This window comes from Zalophus californianus, chromosome 5, assembly GCF_009762305.2.
Source record: "Zalophus californianus isolate mZalCal1 chromosome 5, mZalCal1.pri.v2, whole genome shotgun sequence".
NCBI classification, from domain to species: Eukaryota; Metazoa; Chordata; class Mammalia; order Carnivora; family Otariidae; genus Zalophus; species Zalophus californianus.
Window position 1 is genome coordinate 43,993,012 of NC_045599.1, and position 21,187 is coordinate 44,014,198.

A 21,187-nucleotide genomic window follows, 5' to 3' on the forward strand; every position below is an offset into this window, starting at 1 on the left:
CTAAACTCACTGGAATTAGGAGATTAACGGCTGAATTTTAAAGATAAAGGTTCACACCGTCACCTGCTATTGTTTCACTTTACTCTTCTGGCATCCAGTGACTTACAGTATACTGGACTGAGCTCATCCATGCTTATTTTGACACATTCCCTCTTCACCCTGTTCCAGCTTGTACTTTGCTGTCCCCGGTCCTCACTCCCAGGCAGCTGGTTCCTTGAGGGATGGCCCAGCATTGGATGTGACAATCCACTCATGCTGCTACTGGGCTATGACTCAAGGAGGCAACAGGTGAAGGAAAGGATGCCAGCTATTGATGCTAAAAAAGACTCTAGCCTCATGCAGTATACTTCATCTGTAAATCTGCCCTCTCCAGTCATTTGCCCCAATCCCTAACCCCACAGCTGACTGTCCTGCCTTTGAAACATTCACACCCTCACCCTGACACGTCTGGATTTCTTTTTTTCTTCAAGAGTGTCCCAAAGGTTCATTCCAACCAGATTTCACCCTGCAGTGGAAAGGGGGAAGGAACATGAACACATCAGTCTGCCTCTAGCCAAGGAAAGCCCTGATCTAGGTGAGCCCGGTCTGAGGCTGTTCCTTCTTCCATACCTCCCCTTCCTCATCTCACTATCCGAAAAGTCACGTCTTTCTTTCCTTCCTTCAATCTTCATTTCTCACTCTATCCATGAGTCTTTCTTCCTTCTCCATTTTGCCCCTGCTAAGAAAACAGACCTCCAAGGCAACCTCACAGTAACAGATCATTTTAAAAATCCTGACACCTGCTTACACCTTCCCTGAGTTTATCCTATACCGTCTGCTGCCACACTCCCCACCATTAGTCAAGCTTCATCCCGTCCAGTTGTACCCACATCCTCTCCAAATCCTTGCCAGCTCAGGGGCTCAGATCTGTTTTTGCCAATTGGTCTTCTCATCCCACTTACCCCGTTACCCATCATTTGATATCTGTGCCCTGTTAACTACCTGCCTGCTAGGTTCACTCCCAACCTAACATGCTATCTGTCTCGCCATCACACTCTTCCTAGGTCAGGAAACTAGGTCCTGTCTGCCCATCCTGACACGACAGAGAACAAGGGAAGCAGAATAAGCTGCACTAGGAATTATATTTTGCTGAAACTGTTCTTGCTATTTTGGAGTCTAATACTTATTAAAAAATTACATTAAGACATATTTTGAAAACATAGTCTCAGAACAAACACTTGTTTTTCTATTTCCCCATCCTCCCCCCGAGAAGCCACATTCAGAAAAATAATTACCTTTATATCTACTAAGAGGCACATGGATCTTGGTACAAGTCTAACTAAGCCTCAGTTTTTCATCTTTAAAAATAAGACCTACTGTTTTGGCATGTAGTGTACTGTTTCTGGGACTAAGTTAGAGACTTAGGGTTTGAAGTATGAGAGAACACCAGGATCATGCCTTTTATTAGAAAGTAAGTTATATACCAGTGTTTCCTGACCACTTGTAGTCAAAGACTGCTCATAGGTAACAAAGGTTACGTATGTTACACTGAAAATAAAGCCAAGGGGCAAAATGTTATTAATCTTTCCACTGAGTTTTACTTTTGAGAGAACAAATTGCTTTCAATCTGTAATGATGTAAGCTCTCTGTTTGTTTGTTTGTTCTACTATGTACCCTTTCATCATTTTACTGCTCATTAACACTGTAGGGAAAAATTAAGATTTAGGCCCAAACAGTATCTTCCAGGAGAAAAACTAATCTTTTCCTGATGTATAGTAAAGAAATTAGGATATTTCTAGTAAAACATTCCTAGGATTTCTTGAAACCTAATTATCACTTACCCTTATGGAGATCTCAAAGACCATGCTGAGAATATATGATTAAGAAAACAAAGAAAAAAATAAAAGTTTATGCCAAAGATAATATTAATTAGTTTCATTCTTATCACAGCATATTGTTGAAACAGACTTGAAATATTCAAAATAAAAAAAAATACAAGAGGATCAAGTGCTTATTTTAAAAGGGGTAGGAAAAAATCAGCAAATACCCATTGAATTCCTAATCTATGAAAGCCTTTGAACAAATCTCTCTCTTTCAAAAAAAAAAAATAAAGTTCAAATTTCAGGTCTCCTAAATCTAATTTCTGCATACTCTTTTAACAGAATTACAGCCTTTTTCATTCTTTGCAGTCTTTAACCTCTTTTGTGAAATAAGGTTGCCTTACAAATAATGAAATGACACCTACATATATTTAAAGCACCCATGACAGCATTTTATCTCTTTATTAAAAAGTGGTAAAGCCCTTCCAAATTTGAAATTTATCTTCCTGAGTTCTTGTGACAAAGCCCATCATTGTTAAAGCTGTAGTTCATTATTTTTCTGAAGCTTGAAAAAAACTGAGCAAACATAAAATAGAAACTTTCTTGGTCAAAGAATGTACTCCTTTTCTAAAACCTGAACTTGATGTAAGAGACATAAACAACAGAAAGTCAACTTACTGAGAAATGCTCTTTTCTTTGCAATTCTGTGTATCAGTATAATTTATGATTCTTTAAATAAACACATGATTATTTGATTTTTGTATATATTTTTTGATACTTTCCCATTGCAATGAAATGTCTGTTCTTTCTCCCTAATGGGTTTGCACTGGATGTCAGGTGAAATTAAAGGAGAAAAACAAAAGGGAAACACTTTGATATATTCTCTCAAAATATTTTGGAAAGTATTATTTAAGATGTTTTTATTCACACTTAGGTCTAACACAAAAACCAAGCAACAGAAACATGCTATGCCAACAGTGGAAAGCAGCCTGGGTTCTTTTCTGAAATGAGGAGAAAGCTCTCAGCCTGCACTTACTCCACGGTGGCAGCCTCGCTCATCTTTGCCTGTTGCTATGGACACGTCCCTGTCAGCCTTCGCCTTCTCCTCTCTAGGCCTGTTTATGACAGGCTGAGGTGTTTCCTATTATGGTGCCTATGTCTGCACAGCACACTGCTTGCCAGTAATAAAAGCCAGAGGCTGCCACGACAGGGATTACAGCACAGCGGACCAGAGATGCTGACGGAAACCCAAGCACGCCCTGGGTAAAACTGCACAGAACACTTCCTAACAGGCAAAAGCCGACAAACACATCCTTTCTTCCCAGGCTAACAGAGAAAGTACGCAGAAATGTCATTTTTAGTTGGAACCAACTTATATAAGAATGTTGTTGCTAAAATAGGTATGGAGGAGAGAGAACAGTTTATGGCCTTTGCCTGTGCACTATAGATTTTTAATTTAAATGAGACTAATCTGAGCATAAATTATGCTAAAATTTCTGAGACCTAAGTGTCTATGCTGAACGGAGACTCTTAAGTGGAAATGATCAGGATTCTTAGCAAGGAAAAAAATAAAAACCACCTTTCTTGCAAGGCATCAACCACAATGCACAGACTCTGAGTCTACAAATCCAAGATGAGAAATGGCATTTACATTAACCAACATTATGCATCTGGTACTAATTCATGTGATCAAAATACAAAATAATATATTGATACACACTACGTTTGAGCTACGAGCCACATGGAAGACCTCATCAATACTCCTAATGGCTGGGTAGAAAACTCACTGTTTATGCATTTAAACAGTTATAAAACCCATATGCTTATCAGAAATATGGCTTGTAGTCCATTAATACATTCAAATAAAAAAAGTATAATCTCCCTCCCACAATTATGAATATGATTTAAAATAAAGGCTCCATACATGAACCCAAACGATGCTGAGACCCTCCAGAAAGTGAACTACGTAAGTCATGAGATTTCTAGCTGTCCAGGTGGACCTGAACAAGGTTTGGGCCTCATTTTCCAACTCAAACTGGATGAGTTAGACAAATGATCACTTTTAACTTTTTAGTTCTAAAACAAAGCTTCAGGATAACAGTACCAACGCTTTCAAATACTGATCATGCTAAATACCACCAAAACTATCAAAAACTGTGTGGTAGGCAGGAACAGATTATATTTTCATTTTATTAATTTACATTTGGACTCAAACAACATTAGACTGGAAAATTTCTTCAGTTCTTTGACCAAATGTTCAGTAACTTCCTTGCAAAGAGTGTGACAAACAGTAAAATTGAAGCTATTATTCATAAAAGAAGAACTTTGAGGGCTTTTAGGTCTTTTTTTTAAAGATTTTATTTATTTATTTTGACAGAGAGAGAGAGAGAGACAGTGAGAGAGGGAACACAAGCAGGGGGAGTGGGAGAAGGAGAAGCAGGCTTCCCGCGGAGCAGGGAGCCCGACGCGGGGCTTGATCCCAGGACCCTGGGATCATGACCTGAGCCAAAGGCAGAGGCTTAAGGACTGCTGAGCCACCCAGGCGCCCCCGAGGGCTTTTAGGTCTTAAAAAGAGTAAAGTCCCTGAGACTGATCAGTCATGATCCCTACGGTACTGAAGGCAAAAACACTTAAAGCTGCATTGCAAGGACCATAATACCATTCACACAATTCACCCAATATTTATTGAGTGCCTACTTAACAAGGCTTTGTGTCCAATGCTATGGGTGCTGGAAAAATGAGTAAGACTAACAACCTAGTATACAACAAAACCCAGTAAAACAAAGAAACAAAATACAGTATTTAGAGTTAAGAGATCTACAAATAAAAGTCTTGTGGAAGATCAAAGAAGAAAGACATGACACGCAATCAGGGGAGGCTGGGGTGGGAGACACGGGAGAAGAGAGGACAGAAAAAACTTTGTGGAGGGGACAGCATTCCAAATAGACCTTAAAGGATGGTTAAGATTTGTTTAAAAATTTTTTATTTTGGAAAAGTTTTAGATTTACAGAAAAATTGTGAAGATAAGTAGAGAGAGAGTTCCCATATGCCCCATATCCAGTTTCCCCTATTATTAATACTACATTTAATGATACATTTGTCACAACTGCAGAATCAACACGGATGCATTATTATTAACTGCAGTCCACACTTTATTCAAATTTCCTTAGTTTTCACCTACTGTTCTTTTTCTGGTCCAGGATCCTATCCATGATCTCGTGTTACATTTAGTAACTTAGGCTCCTCTTGCCTGTGGCAGTTTCTCCGATTTTCCTTTTTCTTGTTAACTTCGACGGTTCTGAGAACTAGTCAGATATTTCGTAGAATGTTCCTTTGCTAGGAATTATCTGATGTTTTTCTCATGATTAGAGTGGGGTTATATGTTTTCAGTAGGAAGACCACAGATGTAAAGAACCACTTTCATCAGAGCATATCAAGGGTGTATATACTATTACAACCTGGCATATCACGGTTGATGCTGACTTCAATGACCTAGTTGAAGCAGTGTGTGTGTGTGCTTGTGTGTGTGTGTATATATGTGGGTGCGTGTGTGTGTGTGTGTGTGTGTGTGGTTTCTCTACTACATTGTCATTTTTTTCCCTCTTTCCATATTGGCTTTTTGGAAGGAAGTCAATATGTATAGCCCACACTTCAGGAGGAGAGAGTTTCGCTCTCCTTCCTTGAGAGCAGAGTATCTACATAAATTACGTGGAATTCTGTGCATGGAGATTTGTCCATTCTCCCCCATTTATTTATTTATTCAATAAATTATATCAGTATTAACACAAGGATATTTATTTTTTATTTTGGGTTATAATCCAATACCAGTTTATTTTCTTGATCAAATAGTTCCAGCTTTGGTAAATGGTAGCTCTTTCGGTTCGCTCTTGTGTCCCTCTGATATGTTCCCATCAATGTGGGATTCGGTTTGAGCACTTCCTTACTTTCTGGCACTACAACATGCTCCTGCCTCACTTCCTGCCCCACTCCTAGAATTAGATATTTTCCAAGGAATCCTGGTTTCTTTGGAGAATGGCATTAGAAACCAAGATGAGGGTGCTGGGTGTGTTCATTGCTACTGGGGTGTTGTTTCTTTAGGCCTTCTCAGTTGACAGAGCAAGGAAATATTTATATACATACTAGATGGTCAAGATGTTGAGAGGTGCAATGGGAGGCTATGTCCTTAACAGGATTTTCTTAACATTAAATATTAATGAGAAATTCTCTGCCTGGGTTATTTTCAGTCTCATTCACAGGAATAACTGGGATATATTCATTTATGATAAAAACTGGTTAGACTATTCTATTCTCTACTGTTTTAACTAGAAACAGCTCTGGGAGTTTTAGATATTCTGATAAATCTTTAGGTCAATTTGATGAGCTTTAGTGTAAAATTACACAAAGAAAATAGAGTTAAACTTCTTGAAAAGTCACTGAGTGGGAGAAGAGCCAGTGAAACATTCCAACAGTATTCTTTGGTTTACTTCAACATCACTAGGCCACTGCTGCCTCTTAAAAGCTCATTAGAGGGGCGCCTGGGTGGCTCAGTCGGTTAAGCGTCTGCCTTTGGCTCGGGTCATGATCCCAGGGTCCTGGGATCGAGCCCTACATCGGGCTCCCTGCTCAGCGGGGAGCCTGCTTCTCCCTCTGCCTCTGCCCGCCTGCCTGCCTACTTGTGCTCTCTCTCTCTGTCAAATAAATAAATAAAATCTTAAAAAAAAAAAGCTCATTAGAAGCATAGATATCAGGATGGCAAATAAACACCTTCTCTAGCCCTCACTTCGCAAAATAAGAAAAGAAAGATGATATTCCTTTATGGATGGAAATAAAGGATTTAACATTACTCAACATCTATGTTCCTGACTCTGTCTTGACAATTACTGTCTTTTAATTAATGAAATCATCATAGCAACTATTTAACAGATGAGGAACTGAGGCACAGAAGGTAAGCTGTCCAAATTACATCTAGCAAAGGGCAGCAGGAGAATCCAACTCAGGCAGTCTGGTTACAAAAGGGTGCTGCAAATCCATACACCATTCTGCCTGAGGAATGAATGCCTAATGAATGGGAGATTTCTGCTGGTGAAATTTGGCATTTTTCTCCTCCAGTGAGGAGGTCCCATTAGTGGCAGAGAAAGAAAACCATAGGTTGTTTAAAATAAACATATTTTTCTGACTAAAAGTGACTCCTAAAGTTGTTCTTGCTACTGGTTTAGTATATTCAAAAGCATACTCAGTATCTATGAGTGGTAAGCAAAATGCTTCAAGGTAGTATATGGAAGAATATTTTCTCACCTTGTTACATATTAATTTTAATGTATTTTTTCAAATGTATATCAGAAAAAAATATAAGTAGGACACCAAATCCATGATTTCATAAATATCCTTACTTAAGATGAAGCACTCAGGGCGCGTGGGTGGCTCAGTTGGTTAAGCGACTGCCTTCGGCTCAGGTCATGATCCTGGAGTCCCGGGATCGAGTCCCACATTGGGCTCCCTGCTCAGCGGGGAGTCTGCTTCTCCCTCTGACCCTCTTCCCTCTCGTGCTCGCTATCTCTCATTCTCTCTCTCTCAAATAAATAAATAAAATCTTTAAAAAAAAAAAAGATGAAGCACTCAGATAGATGTCTGCATTTAAAAAATACCCTAAATAAAAACTCTCAACATATAGCATATACAATATACACAGAAACAACAAAGTATGAGCAACACTAATTTAGACTTATTTGCTGCAGAAAAGAAAGGTAATGCTTTTCTTCTAAAAAATATTATGTTCTTACATTGCAAGGAGTATATGACACAGGGTTCTTCTTTATCTCTCTTTTTCAGTATATCCTAGGCATAGAATAAATTACATGTAATTTATTGAGCACTGAGTATGTGCTATGCACCAAACTGAGCTTTGCATACATTATATTTAATGCTCTCAACAACCTTTCAATTTTATTTTCTCTTTTTACTATCTCCCTTTATAATGAGGAAATTGAGAATCAGAGAGGTGATGCCTGTTGCCCCAAATATTAGGTCAGAAGCAGCAGAGCTGAAATTTGAAACCAAGTTCGCCTGACCGAAAAGAAAAAAAGAAACAACTCTATTCTTTCCACTCTACAAAGCTGCCATAAGCATTGCTAGTGAACACTATCAAGCCAAGGAGTAAATATCACTTATCCTCATCATATACAAACTGTGGCCAAACAATAACCAAAAGTTCAGGGTATTAAACGATAATAATAATGAAAAATCCTTCATTAAAGATAAAGTTTTCTTTTAAAGAATCATACACCCATTACTACTACAGCTGGGAATCCAATGTAACTAATTTCCTAATGAACACTGCAGAATTGTTTGTTGCTTGAGCAAATTTCCCCTCCCCATCCTCAGTTAGAGTGAATAAAAGGAAATGCATTCCTAAAAGGTCTTTTAGGACCAGTGTGAATATTAAAATGAACGGCGACCCATCTCTCTATTTCCTAGAAAGATCTCAGACTAGTCGGGCCAATGAAGCCATCACGAGTACCAGGTACAGCCCGACTGCCCTAGCAGAGCTAGACCATCACAAAATAAACCCTAGCTATTTGCAGTTTTAAAGGGCTGGCCTCTTTCTAAAAATGAGATAATCAGCTTCTATATACTTGAGGGATAATCTGAAAATCATGACATTATCAACATTTCACATCTGCCATGTATGTGTATCTTAAGTAACAGCTATCATCTATGTGACTATCACGGAAATCTTCTTAAATTGAACAACAGCATTATCTATTATCCTTGTTACTTGGGAAAAAAGTTTGTTTAATCTGTCCATAGCATTGGGAAAAGTACTATTTTATCTTGGCCAAGCATATTTTTTGAAATTAAAAAAAAAAAAAAGGACATAGTTCATTATGCTCTCAGGCCAAAGTCACCACTACCCTATAATGAAATAAAAATGTAATAACTGAAAGTGATTTCTCTAGTAATGACTAATTCACTGAACCACAAAAATTATAAGTTTTGGATAATTAAATGTTAGGCATATTGAAGCTTACTGCCACTAAATACTGACACAAGAACTGAGATGATGACAATAGAGACAAATTAAGATTTGTTTTAATGCTTAGTGTTTTATTAAGTCAAGGTTTTACTCTTCAACGAAAAATGAAAATTTTCATCTAAAAGTATTTCCTGCTTTCTATTATTACTTAAAATAAAAGCAAAAATGTATTTTTTTTCCTAATGGTGATCATAAAAACAAGCATTCCCAACTCTCCATATTAACTTTAAGGCACTACACGTAAACCACCTAAGTCTTTGCCAAATCTACTTTTATTAAGTGGACGGAAAAGGAGACAGCAAACTCAAAATATCAGTAAGTCGAGTTTCTACAGTTACAGAAGATAGATTCTTTTAAAACATAAGGTTTTCTTTTAGTCATGTTAATTCTGAATTCTCTTACGACTATATCAGTAAGTTTTAATGTAGAAAATAAGTGTTATTTGTGATTTGCTCTTCATTAAATTAAAATGCTTTTCCAACTAAACCTTCTTTCTTAGCAAAAGTTAAACATTTATTTCTGTTCTGAGAGTTATATCCTTGTAATGCTGAGATATTTTAGGATTTAACCACTCCTATGAACATTCTATATTCATTCCAGCACCCGTCTTGCCCAGAAGAAAAAATATCAGCAGCCACAGAAAGCTCTAATATTGCTTTATGTATGCACTGACTATTCAAAAGCACCAGGGGGAGCAGACAGTGGAAGAACGAAGAACAAGCACCCCAGAAAAGCAATTAATTTACAGGCAACATAAACATGATAGAGATGTTGGTTAATAAGTAAATTGACAAAATAAATTCCATAAGAAAGTCATGACCACATTTGCTAAGTTGGTAATGCTAGATGTCTATCTAGAATTAACTAAACAAAAATCTGAAGTCCCTTGGAAGGATGCTTGAATCCTAACTTCAAGAGACTTGCCACTTGAAGCATGGCAGTTTCCAGCAATGCCAAGCCTCGAAAGTGCCCCCAAATTAGAGAGGAGAAACAAAATATACTTTTATAGTGGTATATTTTAGGAGGAAATCAAAATGATTTTGTTTTCTCCTTTAAAACATCACTGCACTCACTCTGAAGGCCTGGTGAAATATGTATTATTAGGTCACAAGAGGATAAAGTGACAGGGTTCCACAGCAGAATCTTTTTTTTTTTTTAAGATTTAATTATTAATTTTAGAGGTGGGGTGGGGCAGAGGCAGAGGGAGAGAGAGAATATTAAGCAGACTCTGTTGAGCATGGAGCCCAACGTGGGATTTGATCTCACGATCACGAGATCATGACCTGAGCCAAAATCCTGAGGCAAAATCAAGGGTTGGATGCTCAACCAACTGAGCTACCCAGGCACCTCTCCAAAGCATAATTTTTGAAAGCCCTGAGGCTTAGACTCCTGGCCTGCCCTCCTCACACCCTCAACTTATTTTCCTTGAGAGAAAGGTAACCAAAAACACTGAGAAACTATTTTGCATTAAAAACAGTCTAAAAAGGTATTTTAGCTTTGCAAATTCTGTACAAAAGAATGGAAATGTCCTCACCAATCCCACATTATGGTTTAGCATATTCCAAGAATTAATAAAGTGCTGTGTTTTCAGTTTTAGAGTAAAACAGAAAAAGTATTTTGCACTTCTGTCTGGAATTCTGTAACTGGAATTTAAGGAAAGACTTGGAAGTTCAAAATGTTTCTATCTGAATTATACCAAAAATTGTGTAAATATAATATAAGCCTTTTTTCATAATATAGAGATGTGTACTAAAGACGGTTATCTAAGGACTGCATTGTAACAATTCGGGAAACCTAAAATGTCAAGCAAAAGTTATAACTGAATGGTAAAAAAACCGTATTTTAGCTAAGAAGACCATTAAGGAAGTTTGACCTAAATCTCAAATAATACCAGTAACAACAGGAATAGTGCCTACTATCATAAAGTTTTTATTAGACAGCTCTTTTATATATATTCTTTCAAACTCTTACATTGATCTTTCAAAATGGATATTATCGTGCTCATCTTATGCTAAAGAAACTGAAGCTAAAAGAGTTGAATGTAACTCAGCAAGCAAGGAACAAAACCAAGATTTAACTTCCAGGTCTGCCTACTTGCAAAGCTTTGAGACCTTACCAAAACCTCCCTCAACTGTAGCAATGAGGTTCCAAAGGAAATCTGTACAAATCTCAGGGAGATTAATGTGCTTATGAGGGTAAGTGCTGTAGATTTAATCACTCAAATTAAATGCCATCTGGAGTCTCTTACCCTACTTGGTACAAGCATTCTACATGTATTACAGTCCATTTTGGCCTTGGCCAAGAATTCAATAATTCTCCTGTCTTAGTAGCATCAATAAGCATTATGCACATTACAGTATCAGGAAATATAGGTAGTTACTTCTAAAGCATCATTTTAAAACTGCTAATTTGGATTCCTTTAATTAAGATTTTCAAAAACACAGAAATAATCTATTAACCCAAATGGTTAAATGGGTTGAAGGAATCAATTTCCTTCTTCCTAATACTCAAATCTGTATCTGTAATAAATATTTCCTCTCTATAAGCACTTAAAAATCATGACCTTACTAGTATTTTTATTATGTTACATTATACTATTAAATTTAAAAAAGAAACTCAAGTGAGAAGAACATGTAAAAATGTCATGATTTTTCAAAGGTGGAAAGAGAATAATCTGAAAATACTGGCTGGTTCAAACAAGTATATGTAAAAATAATGGACAGCAATAAAACATAACCAGAAAGCAATGTTTTCAGACGTTATTCATTCATCCTCAAGAGATGTGTGTTGCAAGCTGTCACATTTCCAGTTCAGACTTTGGTTGGGCATCACTCACAGGGACCTTCAGATCAGCTGTTCCCATTCAGTTTACAGCTTATGTGGACGTGACTTTTTCCTGCCCTTGTTATGAAAGCAGAAGGGTAACTTTACAACATTTACCAAGAGCTTTTTTTCCTTCTACGATAATCCCTTTTCACCTATAAAAAGTTACATGAGTTTAGCATTCTTGTAAAAATGAACGGGTTAAAAAAAGGAAATGGATAGCTTAGAAATTAGAAGTTTAAGCAACAGCTTCAGTCAAGCTGAGTTTTTTTAATGTTAAAAATAAGTGTCCTGTCAATAATCTTTCAACCACAAGACACAAACAGCTAGAATCACCTTCTTAAAAAGTCTTTTCTCACTTAACCTACATTTCCTTTCAACCAAATAAATGCACCTTCTCTACTAAATCTGTAAATAACTCAAAGTTTAACTGGGTGCTTTCACAATGGAGATTTTTAAAAAAAATCCTGTCTTATTTAGTGCCATTGAAGAAAGAAATCATCTTGATCAGTTACTGTGACCTAAAGCTTTATTTTTTAAAAATCTTAAAGTATAGATAAACTAATTACTTGACAGTTGACATCACTTACAATACATTATTAGATTTCATGTTAATTTTTAAATTCAAACATAGGTCTCATCATTAAGAATATGGATTTCTGGGGAAAGTAATTATAACTGCTCAGGTTCATTTCTCTGAAAAAGTACTGTCAGATCACCTGGAAAACATAACCAAATGTGTGCATATCCCTTTGGGTGCCTTCCGATTCTGCTCTTCTTTTTTATACAGAATTAACCAGACAAGAGAATTAAGAACTCAATCCCCCTGCAGAATGGTCCCATTCAGCATGCAGGACATTGAAGATACTCAGCATAGTCTACTGCTATTATCAATCAAATTATTTTTTTAAAATTTCTATTTTATGAAATTAATCAATGAACTAAGACTTTGTTAACCAGATGCAAACAATGGCACCTGATGCCACAGCAGGAAGTAAGAACCCAATGATGGGTTATTTTGATGAGGAGCCATACCAAATTTCAAAATGAGGCGGAAACAATACAAACAAAAAACCCAGATCTGATCCCCAGTGTGCATTTGGGTTAGGTCAGTGTGCTTATGGGTAAGTTAGTGCCTGTAGACAGTGCGTGAGGAGTCTCTTTTATTCTATTTGAAGCTAACTTCTCACTTCAAAAACAATGCAATCTATGTAAGCATTGTCAACAGATAAGACAATCAAGTGACTGATATGCTATGGTATTTAAAAAAAAAAACTGGGGGACAAAAAAAGTGGGATAAAAACTACAATAAGCTAAGAAAAAGCATCACCCAGTTAAAGATATGTGCACACAGATAAACCGTAAAATGGTATAACCTTCCTGACCTTGTAAATAGGTGGCCAAAATATTTAAATATCGTTAAGAGGCAACTGTTAGTAATTGCCACACAAAGTTAACAGTTTTTACTGGTTGAATCCCTCAGTCATCTGCATCCAACATGAATGTGCCTCCTTTCCTATCCCCTCAGCCAGAAAGTCATTAAAAACATACATAATCCCAGTTATTTCCTTACATAACTAAAGACACAAGGAAGAGAAATTCCAAAAAATACAGTAACACTGACAACACTATACCTTGCTTTAAGGCTGTCTCAGGCTGAAGGTTACTTCTCAGTCCCCCAAAACTCCACTGACCACCAAGGCCAGCACTTCAGCATACATGGCACAAATGACCCACTGAAGCATACTAAATGACCTCTGAAAACTGGATTTCTCCCCAAGATTCATGAAAACAAAGGTAATGATCATAATGAACTTTCTAACTTTCTTGATATTTCCTGTGGACACCTAAGGCTAAGTGAACATATAAAAGCTCAGTTCTTACAATGTACCCTAACATCTAGATAAATGAGAGTTAAGGTTCCAAGTTCAGGGAACTCTACTGAGCACTGAGTGCGGTAGGTGGTGACATCCCAGAGATTGCACTGACCTCCAGCAACTCTTATGTCCAACTGGGAATCCCAAGAATACCCTTAAGCATGCAATGCCAATGGCCCCGCCTGGGTTTCTGCCGCAAGGGCAAAGTGTCACTGACAAGCCCACTCCCCTCCCCCCCAAAAAATCCCCACTCACTGTGGCCTGGGGGTGCTGTAATCAAACTCTGTCAAAGTTGCTTTTGCAAAATGTTTACTTTATCTGGAGTGAATGTAAGAGACAGGGAAGGCACAGAGACAGGAACCTCCCTCCAAGGGAGCAAAACAGCCAACATGCAGTGTGACAAAATCTCTATGTATTTCTCAGGGCCACAGGGGCTGGCGGCTTCACCAGCGTGGGAATCAGCAGTCTAGGGGCCCTGGCGACAGGCAGAGCCGGGGCTTACCTTGTTGGAGGCCATCTCACTGACGGAGTGCCTGGTCTGCAGCGTCTCTAGCTGGTCCAGACACCAGTCCAGCTCCTCCAGGGTCTCGCTGGCCAGTTTCTGGTAGGCCTCCTCTGCGAAGAGACAGGGAAAGGGGGACTCAGTTCTCAAGCGCTTCACGGCGCCGCCAGCGAGTTCAAAGGGGGCCATCCTGCCATACCCCGCCATGCTCGGATGCCCAGTGCCCGCACATGAGGGCTGCTCCTTCATAGTGCCGAGCCGGCCACCGCGCTGGGAGCCGAGGCTCAGCTAGCTGGGCGGCCGGCCTCGGGGAAGCACGGTTTCTCCAGCTTGGCGTCTCAGTCCCGCGTCCAGGGAGGGCGCACAAAGTGCGGCAAGCCAACTTTTACACGGAGACACGGGCAAAAACCCCACGGTGCGACTTTTCGACGGTGCGACGGGCCCGAGTGCCGGCCCGGGAGCTGGCGAAGGGGGCGGCGCGCGCGCCTTGGGGCCAGCCCCGCGGAGGGAGCGCCTGGTCCACGGCCCGATCTCGTCGCCCGCCGACCCGAGCCGCGTCCCCGCGCCCACTCCGCCTGCCGAGCTTTCTCACGACGCGAATGAATCAGCCGCGGCCGGGTGCGCGGCCACCACGTTTCCTGTTTTCTTTCTCAACTCCTCCGGCGCCCGGCACAGCGCGGCTCCATCACCGCCGCTTTCCGGGAACACTCCCCCTCACGCCCCTCGCGGCTCTCGCCGCTGCCTGGCCCCTCCTCAGCTCCCTTACAAGGAGCCTGCCAAGGCCCGCCCGCGCCCCCCGCCGCCGCCTTCCCCGAAGTCCCAGCCTCGACCGCCCCGCCGCCTCGCCGGGGCATCACCCCGCGCAGCCCGGGGCCGCTCGCTTTGAAGCCGAGCCCGGGAGGCGCGGGCGCGAGCGCGTGTGTCTGTGGGGCTGCCGTGGGGCTGCGCGAGGGGAGCGGCCCAAAACCCGGCGTGGAGCGCCCGCCACCCGGGGTCGCGCCCGCCGCGGGGCTCAGGCGAGACCTGGCGCGCACGCGCGCGCGGCCGCGCACCTGCCCCGCGGGGAGCCCGCGCGCCCCTCCCGGTCGCCCCGACTGCCCCAGCCTCAGCGTCTTCACCATCCGTTGCTCCCTGCGAGGTTTCGCGGGAGAGCCCGACGACGGGCGGCACAAACAACGTTACTTAGGACCCGGGCAACCGTTTCTGTGGGTTTGGGTTTTAGGTTTTTGAGGCTTCGTTTCTGAGGGCTTAGGATTTACCTACTTTAAGGGAACAGGGTGGTTGTGGGAATAAAATTACTTCTATTAAAACCAGACTCTTTCAGTACCCAGCCCGGCCCCTCCTAAGTACCAGACTTCTAAATGTTGGGGTGGACATAAACGAGCAAACAAAAACAATGTTAACGGCTTTAGAATATGCAGATTGGACAATATGCTGTATTTTCACATTCAGAATTGTCTAATAAGAGTTCTCTCTTAAAGGAACAGCAATGTGAATGCACCACGTAGTATGAGCACTTGACACATGTCCTGCATACGTGCTTCCTTCGTCTGTGGAATTGCAAATCAGAGACCGGGACGGTCTTCTGATGCCAAAGGAAAAAGTCTGGAAGGGTGTTTCTGCCCACCATGTGCAGAATAAACTACAAACGTGAGAAAATGAAAAGACCATATCCAAAGGCACAGTATGGAAGCTAGTCCTATTTACAAAAGCTGACCCTGGGGATCATGGGCGCTCTACATGAAAGGATCAATTGCAAGAACCTCACTACATTAGCAAGCAGATAAACGATACTTTCAGAGAGGAAAATAGCCCAAACTCTGAAGAGTCCCATCTTATAAAACTTGGTTATTGTCAATTACAAAGAATACATTGAAAAGCTCACATGAAGTCGGCGAGATCCCTTTTCTTTGTCTTCGAATCTACAGGTATTGAAGGAGAAGAAACTCTGCCCGTGAAGTTTAGACTCCATAAATGATCACTGGCACAACAGAGAATTTCACAGACTGAATCTCAGGCTCCCGGGGATTTACCAGATAGGTTTTTACGTAAAATTTGTAAAAGTTAGAATAACTTCCAAGTATTTGTTACATGGGCCACATGGCTCATTGTTATCAAGGATTCTTGAACTGTTTGGTATTCACTTTGGGGACTCTATGTTAAAATTTGCTTCTTTTATTCCTTTTTGTTTCCTGCAGCAATCTCTGTATAACAAACAGCCGCTTAAACCTTGCCAGGTAAATTAAAGAGTAAGATTGGGCCTTTCCCCCCCAACAAAAGTAACAACCTTAAAGATAATTTAAAATAGTATTAAATGTTTTATCTGCATAGCCTTTCCCTGATTATAAGAATGTAAAAATATAACGTGATTCTTCTAAAAATGGAAATATCACACAAGGATGTAATGTGAAAAAGTCCCTTGTAATCCCATACCCTAAGGACTACAAACAATAATTAAGCCTATGATCATAACACATTTTCATTTTACTTAATACCTTCCGTATGCAAGTATAGGGCAACCTAGTTGAAATGGTAGTACATCTACTATATGGTTTTTTGTTTTTGTATTTTCCCCCCTCCCTCTACTGTATGAAATAAGGATGTAGGACACTTTAAGAGGAAATCAACTTATTTTAGGTTATTTGAGTTGTCAATAGTGAGCACATCCAGTGGGTTATAGATGCAAAACCACTGTGCCTAGGATGTGTTCATTGCATCTTTCTGGTCACTGGTTACATACAGAAGCCAGGAATCCTCGCTCCATACCTCTAAAGCTTGGCTTTCCATGTTCCTTTCCCTGCACTCCAGTCTTTTAAAGTCTCAGCCTCAAAGGGACTTTCCCAGTATAAGTAATCTCCCCACCTTCACCAACTTCTCAAACTTTTCAGAAATACAGGCCTTGGACTTAGCTGGATGTGGCACTACATATTATATTCCAGTATTTACTTTTTAATTGTAAAAGGGGAAAATAATTCAGGAAAGTTTCAATGCTTTCACACATTATATATTTATATATAATTAAGAAGGCAGTATATCAACAAGAGGGACAACTTATTTCAGAAGATCTACTTTATATCCAAATCATAGATTAGCCATTTTGACAATCAGCATTTGAGTACAATAATAATGTGGTACATACATATATTTTAAGTTCTAACTACCTCTGCATGCATCGTATAAATCTGGAGAATGGAAAAAGAGTGACCTGAACACATCTACATACCAATAAGCAGGAAAATAATTACTGACAGAGTAAAGAAATTTGTTCTATAAAACTGTCGCTCAAATAAAGAATTATTGCTGATATTAGTATAGAGTTGAGAATACTACTTTTCCCAAATTCCGAGGTTTACAGGCAATATGGCTAGCCACAGTTTCTAGGGTCATTATTAAAGTTTAACTTCTAGGAATTTTACCCCAAATTTCTAAGACATCAAGTAACTGACCTTTTCATCCCCACTAAAAAAACCTCAGTGTGGAGTTGCCAGGTATCCTACAGGAAATTGAGTCACCACACCAAACAACACACCTAAATGTCATCGACAGCTAGCAGGACAAAAACAGTGACCTAGTTTAATTTTGGATTATACCAAGAACACATATTGCATTCATTAATAAAAGGCTTTCTCCCCAGAGAGTATTCACTGTGGCACTACTTGAAAATAGTACATGAAAACACTTTTTTTTCCCAACTGTCCAAAATCTTGCTAAGTCAAGGAACTACAGGGAGAAAAATGCCCAAGCAACAACTGTTAGCTAAATCCCATAAAAGCAAGGAGAGGACTATGGAAGAGCAAATGAGAAATAACTTGAGCGCTTGGAAGTCCCCTCCTACAGCAGTGTCGGTTTTTTTCAAGGCACCCTTGAACTATATAACACCCCTGTTTCTGCTCGGGATCTTCTGTGAACAAACAGTCCTCCATGCTTGCAAGCCAGCACTTGGCTTCCGTCACTGTGATGCGATCAAGGATTCCCCTGACACATGGCCTGAACTGCTGCCAGGGGCTCCCGGAGAAGATGCTGAAGCAGCAGCTTCCCTTTGAAAAGGAAAAAAGTAATCACCTCCAAGCCCAGCAGTTAGTTAGAGGTTGAGGTCGTTTTCTTGGGAAATGTTCAGCCAATTACTCTTATCCGCAACTTACAGCAACACTGACCATTGAGATAAAAGGATCCATATGTAATTGTGTAGATATTGGTTTCTCTTTTTCTTTCTTTCTTTTTTTTTTTTTTTTGCCAGTATTTGAATGATTAAAGGTCAATATAACTTAGTCGTAATTCCTAGACAGGCCTACTGGTGTAAATGAAGAGAACAAGTACAAAATCACTTACTTTGGGCACCATTTGCCTACACTTAGTTAAAAAATAAATATAAATTAAAACAGTTGATTCAGGTTTTCCTTAAAATTAAAAAAAAAACTTCACTAAATGCCTTCACAGAGCAAATACTTAAATATATATCTTCCTAACCAGTTCCAGCTTCTCCCATTCTAATTCCCACCAAAATTCCCTCTTTGTTCCAAAGGATGGAATTGATAGTGTCTAAAGTAGGTAGAACCAGAGAAAAATGATTCCCATTTCACCACGTATTGCTTCGAGCTAGTTACTCCCTGAGTTTGCTACAGCAGAAGATTTGTCCAGGTTAGTTCTAACTTTTGCTGACTTATCTTTTCCCCCCCTCTATACATTTTATCTGATGGGAAATACATAAAGGAATTGGATTCGCTTTCAGTGTGTACATGTAACAGGTTTAAGCAGAGCACTGGCAAGCTGCTCTCATTTCCAAACGTATTACTGGCACCAAGTTCTTGTTTTGAAGTATTTAAAAATCTTATGAAATATAAAAAATTTCACTTAGTACTTCCAAAAATCTCTAAAGGGAAGATGTACATAATTTTGTGGGGTTTCTTTTTTTACTTTTATCTTCCCACAATCTATGATTTTTTTCTAGTGCCGCCTAAGGTTCTAGTAGAATTTTTTAAATGAAATAAACACAAGATTAGGTTTCATTGACTTCTAGGACCATCAGTAATTCAACAAATATTTGTTTAGCCCCAACTATGTGTCATGCATTTTATTAGAGTCTGCAAAAACAAGGTGTCTAAAAGACTGTGTCTCTTATCCAAGGAAAACCTAGACTTTGATAGTGGAGATGATTTCAGCATACTATACTGTAGAAAGCATTCTGAAAGAAGATAGCATGTAGGCTATTGGAGAATAAAACAAGGCTATTTAAATCAGACTGGGACAGAGGTGGAGTGGGAGGCCAAGTCCTAACGAATGAAAACAGGAAGTTAGTGGAGAGTGAGGGAAGGGGTTTTAAGAGAGAACATATGAGCAAGGACTTGGGCATATGTTCAATGAGATGTGTGTGTATGGGTATGTAGAGAAAGGAACTACCATGAATACTACCAAGGGCCTTGCTCGGGGGAAAGAGGCTGGAGAAATCTGCAGACACTGGCCATGAAAATATTGTCAGGCAACCGCAATACAGACTGGGACTGAATCTTCGAGAGCAGAAGCCACTGAGTGATTCAGAGTACTGTGTGTTATGGGATTGGATTTTATTTAGATGGAAAATTCTAGGGCTCCGAATAAATGGGGCTAAGGAAGCAAAGCTGACATTGGTAAGACCATTATCTTTGACCATATTATTGGTAGAATAAAATTAAAAATAATTTATAGAACATTTGCTTTCTGATGACTATTCTTATCTAAGACAATCTCAGTATTAAAATTTTACATAGGCATATGTCAGGCATGAAAGACTGTCCAGTGGGATAAGCTTCTTGCTCTGAACACTACAATCTTCCGGTCACTGGAATTTTAATCATACTGTATTCACCAGAATTTCTTGCAGGGAGAAACTGCCTGCAAAAAAAGCACCTGATACGGTTACCTATTACAGAAGGTGAGAGCCCTGGTTTGGGTGGAACTCATCTGTGATCTTTCTGACATAGGAAAGGGGAAGAATATGCTGCTTGCTCCCCAGGGGTGTGTGTGTGTGTGTGTGTGTGTGTGTGTGTGTGTGTGTGTGTGTGGTGTGTGTGTGTGTGTGTGTGTGTGTGTGTAACACAAAGGAGTCAGCTTGGCCTACGGGATAAGGATAATGCCACCCAATAGATCTCCCCCTCCTCCAATCTGTAATAAAGTTGCTGAAGGCACAAGATGCAGCAAGAGTTTTGTTTTGTTTTAATCCAGCGAAGGGACTGAGTTTGGAGGACAGATTGGCACAGACAGAAATGTCAGCCCGAGCTGACACTGGAAAGAAGAGGCAGAGGAAGAGAAGCAAGCTTTTGGAACTCATTGTAAGATGACGGAGGCTTTTGTCCAAGAAATTGGAGTCTGAGTTAAGTTTCATCAGACAGGTGGCTGGGGACTCCACATGACTCCATATGACACCAGACCGTTAGCACTATTTTTCCTTGATTGAAACTGAAGGAGTAGAAGGAGGTTCCCATCTCCACTCCACCTCATATAAACCATAATCCCTGGGAGATCACCTAATTTTTCTTGGGCCACAATTTCCTCACCTGTAGATTGGAGATAATAAAATCTTGTTGATTATTTTAGTGTAAGTGAGAGACCATGGGTTAAGTAACTTCGCATTGCTCACCTGATAGATTCTTTTCTGGGCACTGCAACAAATGATGGAGATTCAGCAATGAGCAATGAAGTGAAAAGTTCCTGCCCGCTCTCTAGGAGTTTATATTCTACTGGTTACGATGCTCTTCTCTTCATTTTAATAAATATATATTGAATACCTGCTATGGGCCAGGTGCTGACTATACCAAAGAGAAGGAAGTAACTTTGGGTTTCAAGAAGTTCATAGTCCAGGGAGGAAGACAATTACAGTTGACCCTTGAACAACACAGGGTTTAGGGACACTGACCCCTTCTACGGTCCAAAATCCACATACAACTTTTGACTCCCCCTCAAATTTAACTACTACTAGCCTACTGTTGACCTGAAACCTTACTGATAACATAAATAGTGGATTAGCATATATTTAGTATGTTAAATGTATTATAGACTGTGTTCTTACAATAAAGGGAAAGAAAACATCATTAAGAAAATCATAAGGAAGAAAAAATACATTTATAGTTCTGTACTGTATTTACCGAAAAAAATCCTCATAGAAGCGGACCCACACAGT

General features: G+C 39.8%; 1 protein-coding gene across 14 annotated transcripts in view; it reads right to left on the minus strand.

Annotated features, from left to right (window-relative positions):
• PDE4D (phosphodiesterase 4D) overlaps window positions 1–21,187 on the minus strand; it is a 1,508,086-nt gene that overhangs the window by 39,828 nt on the left and 1,447,071 nt on the right. For 11 of the 14 annotated variants that reach the window (XM_027605099.2, XM_027605098.2, XM_027605101.2 and 8 more), the window contains one exon: window positions 14,035–14,147. In XM_027605099.2, the coding sequence (XP_027460900.1) occupies window positions 14,035–14,147 (113 nt within the window). Of the gene's footprint in view, window positions 1–10,083; window positions 11,734–14,034; window positions 14,148–14,233; window positions 15,009–21,187 lie in introns of those variants that run through there. The other 3 variants (XM_027605112.2, XM_027605110.2, XM_027605113.1) reach the window with 3 other exon arrangements.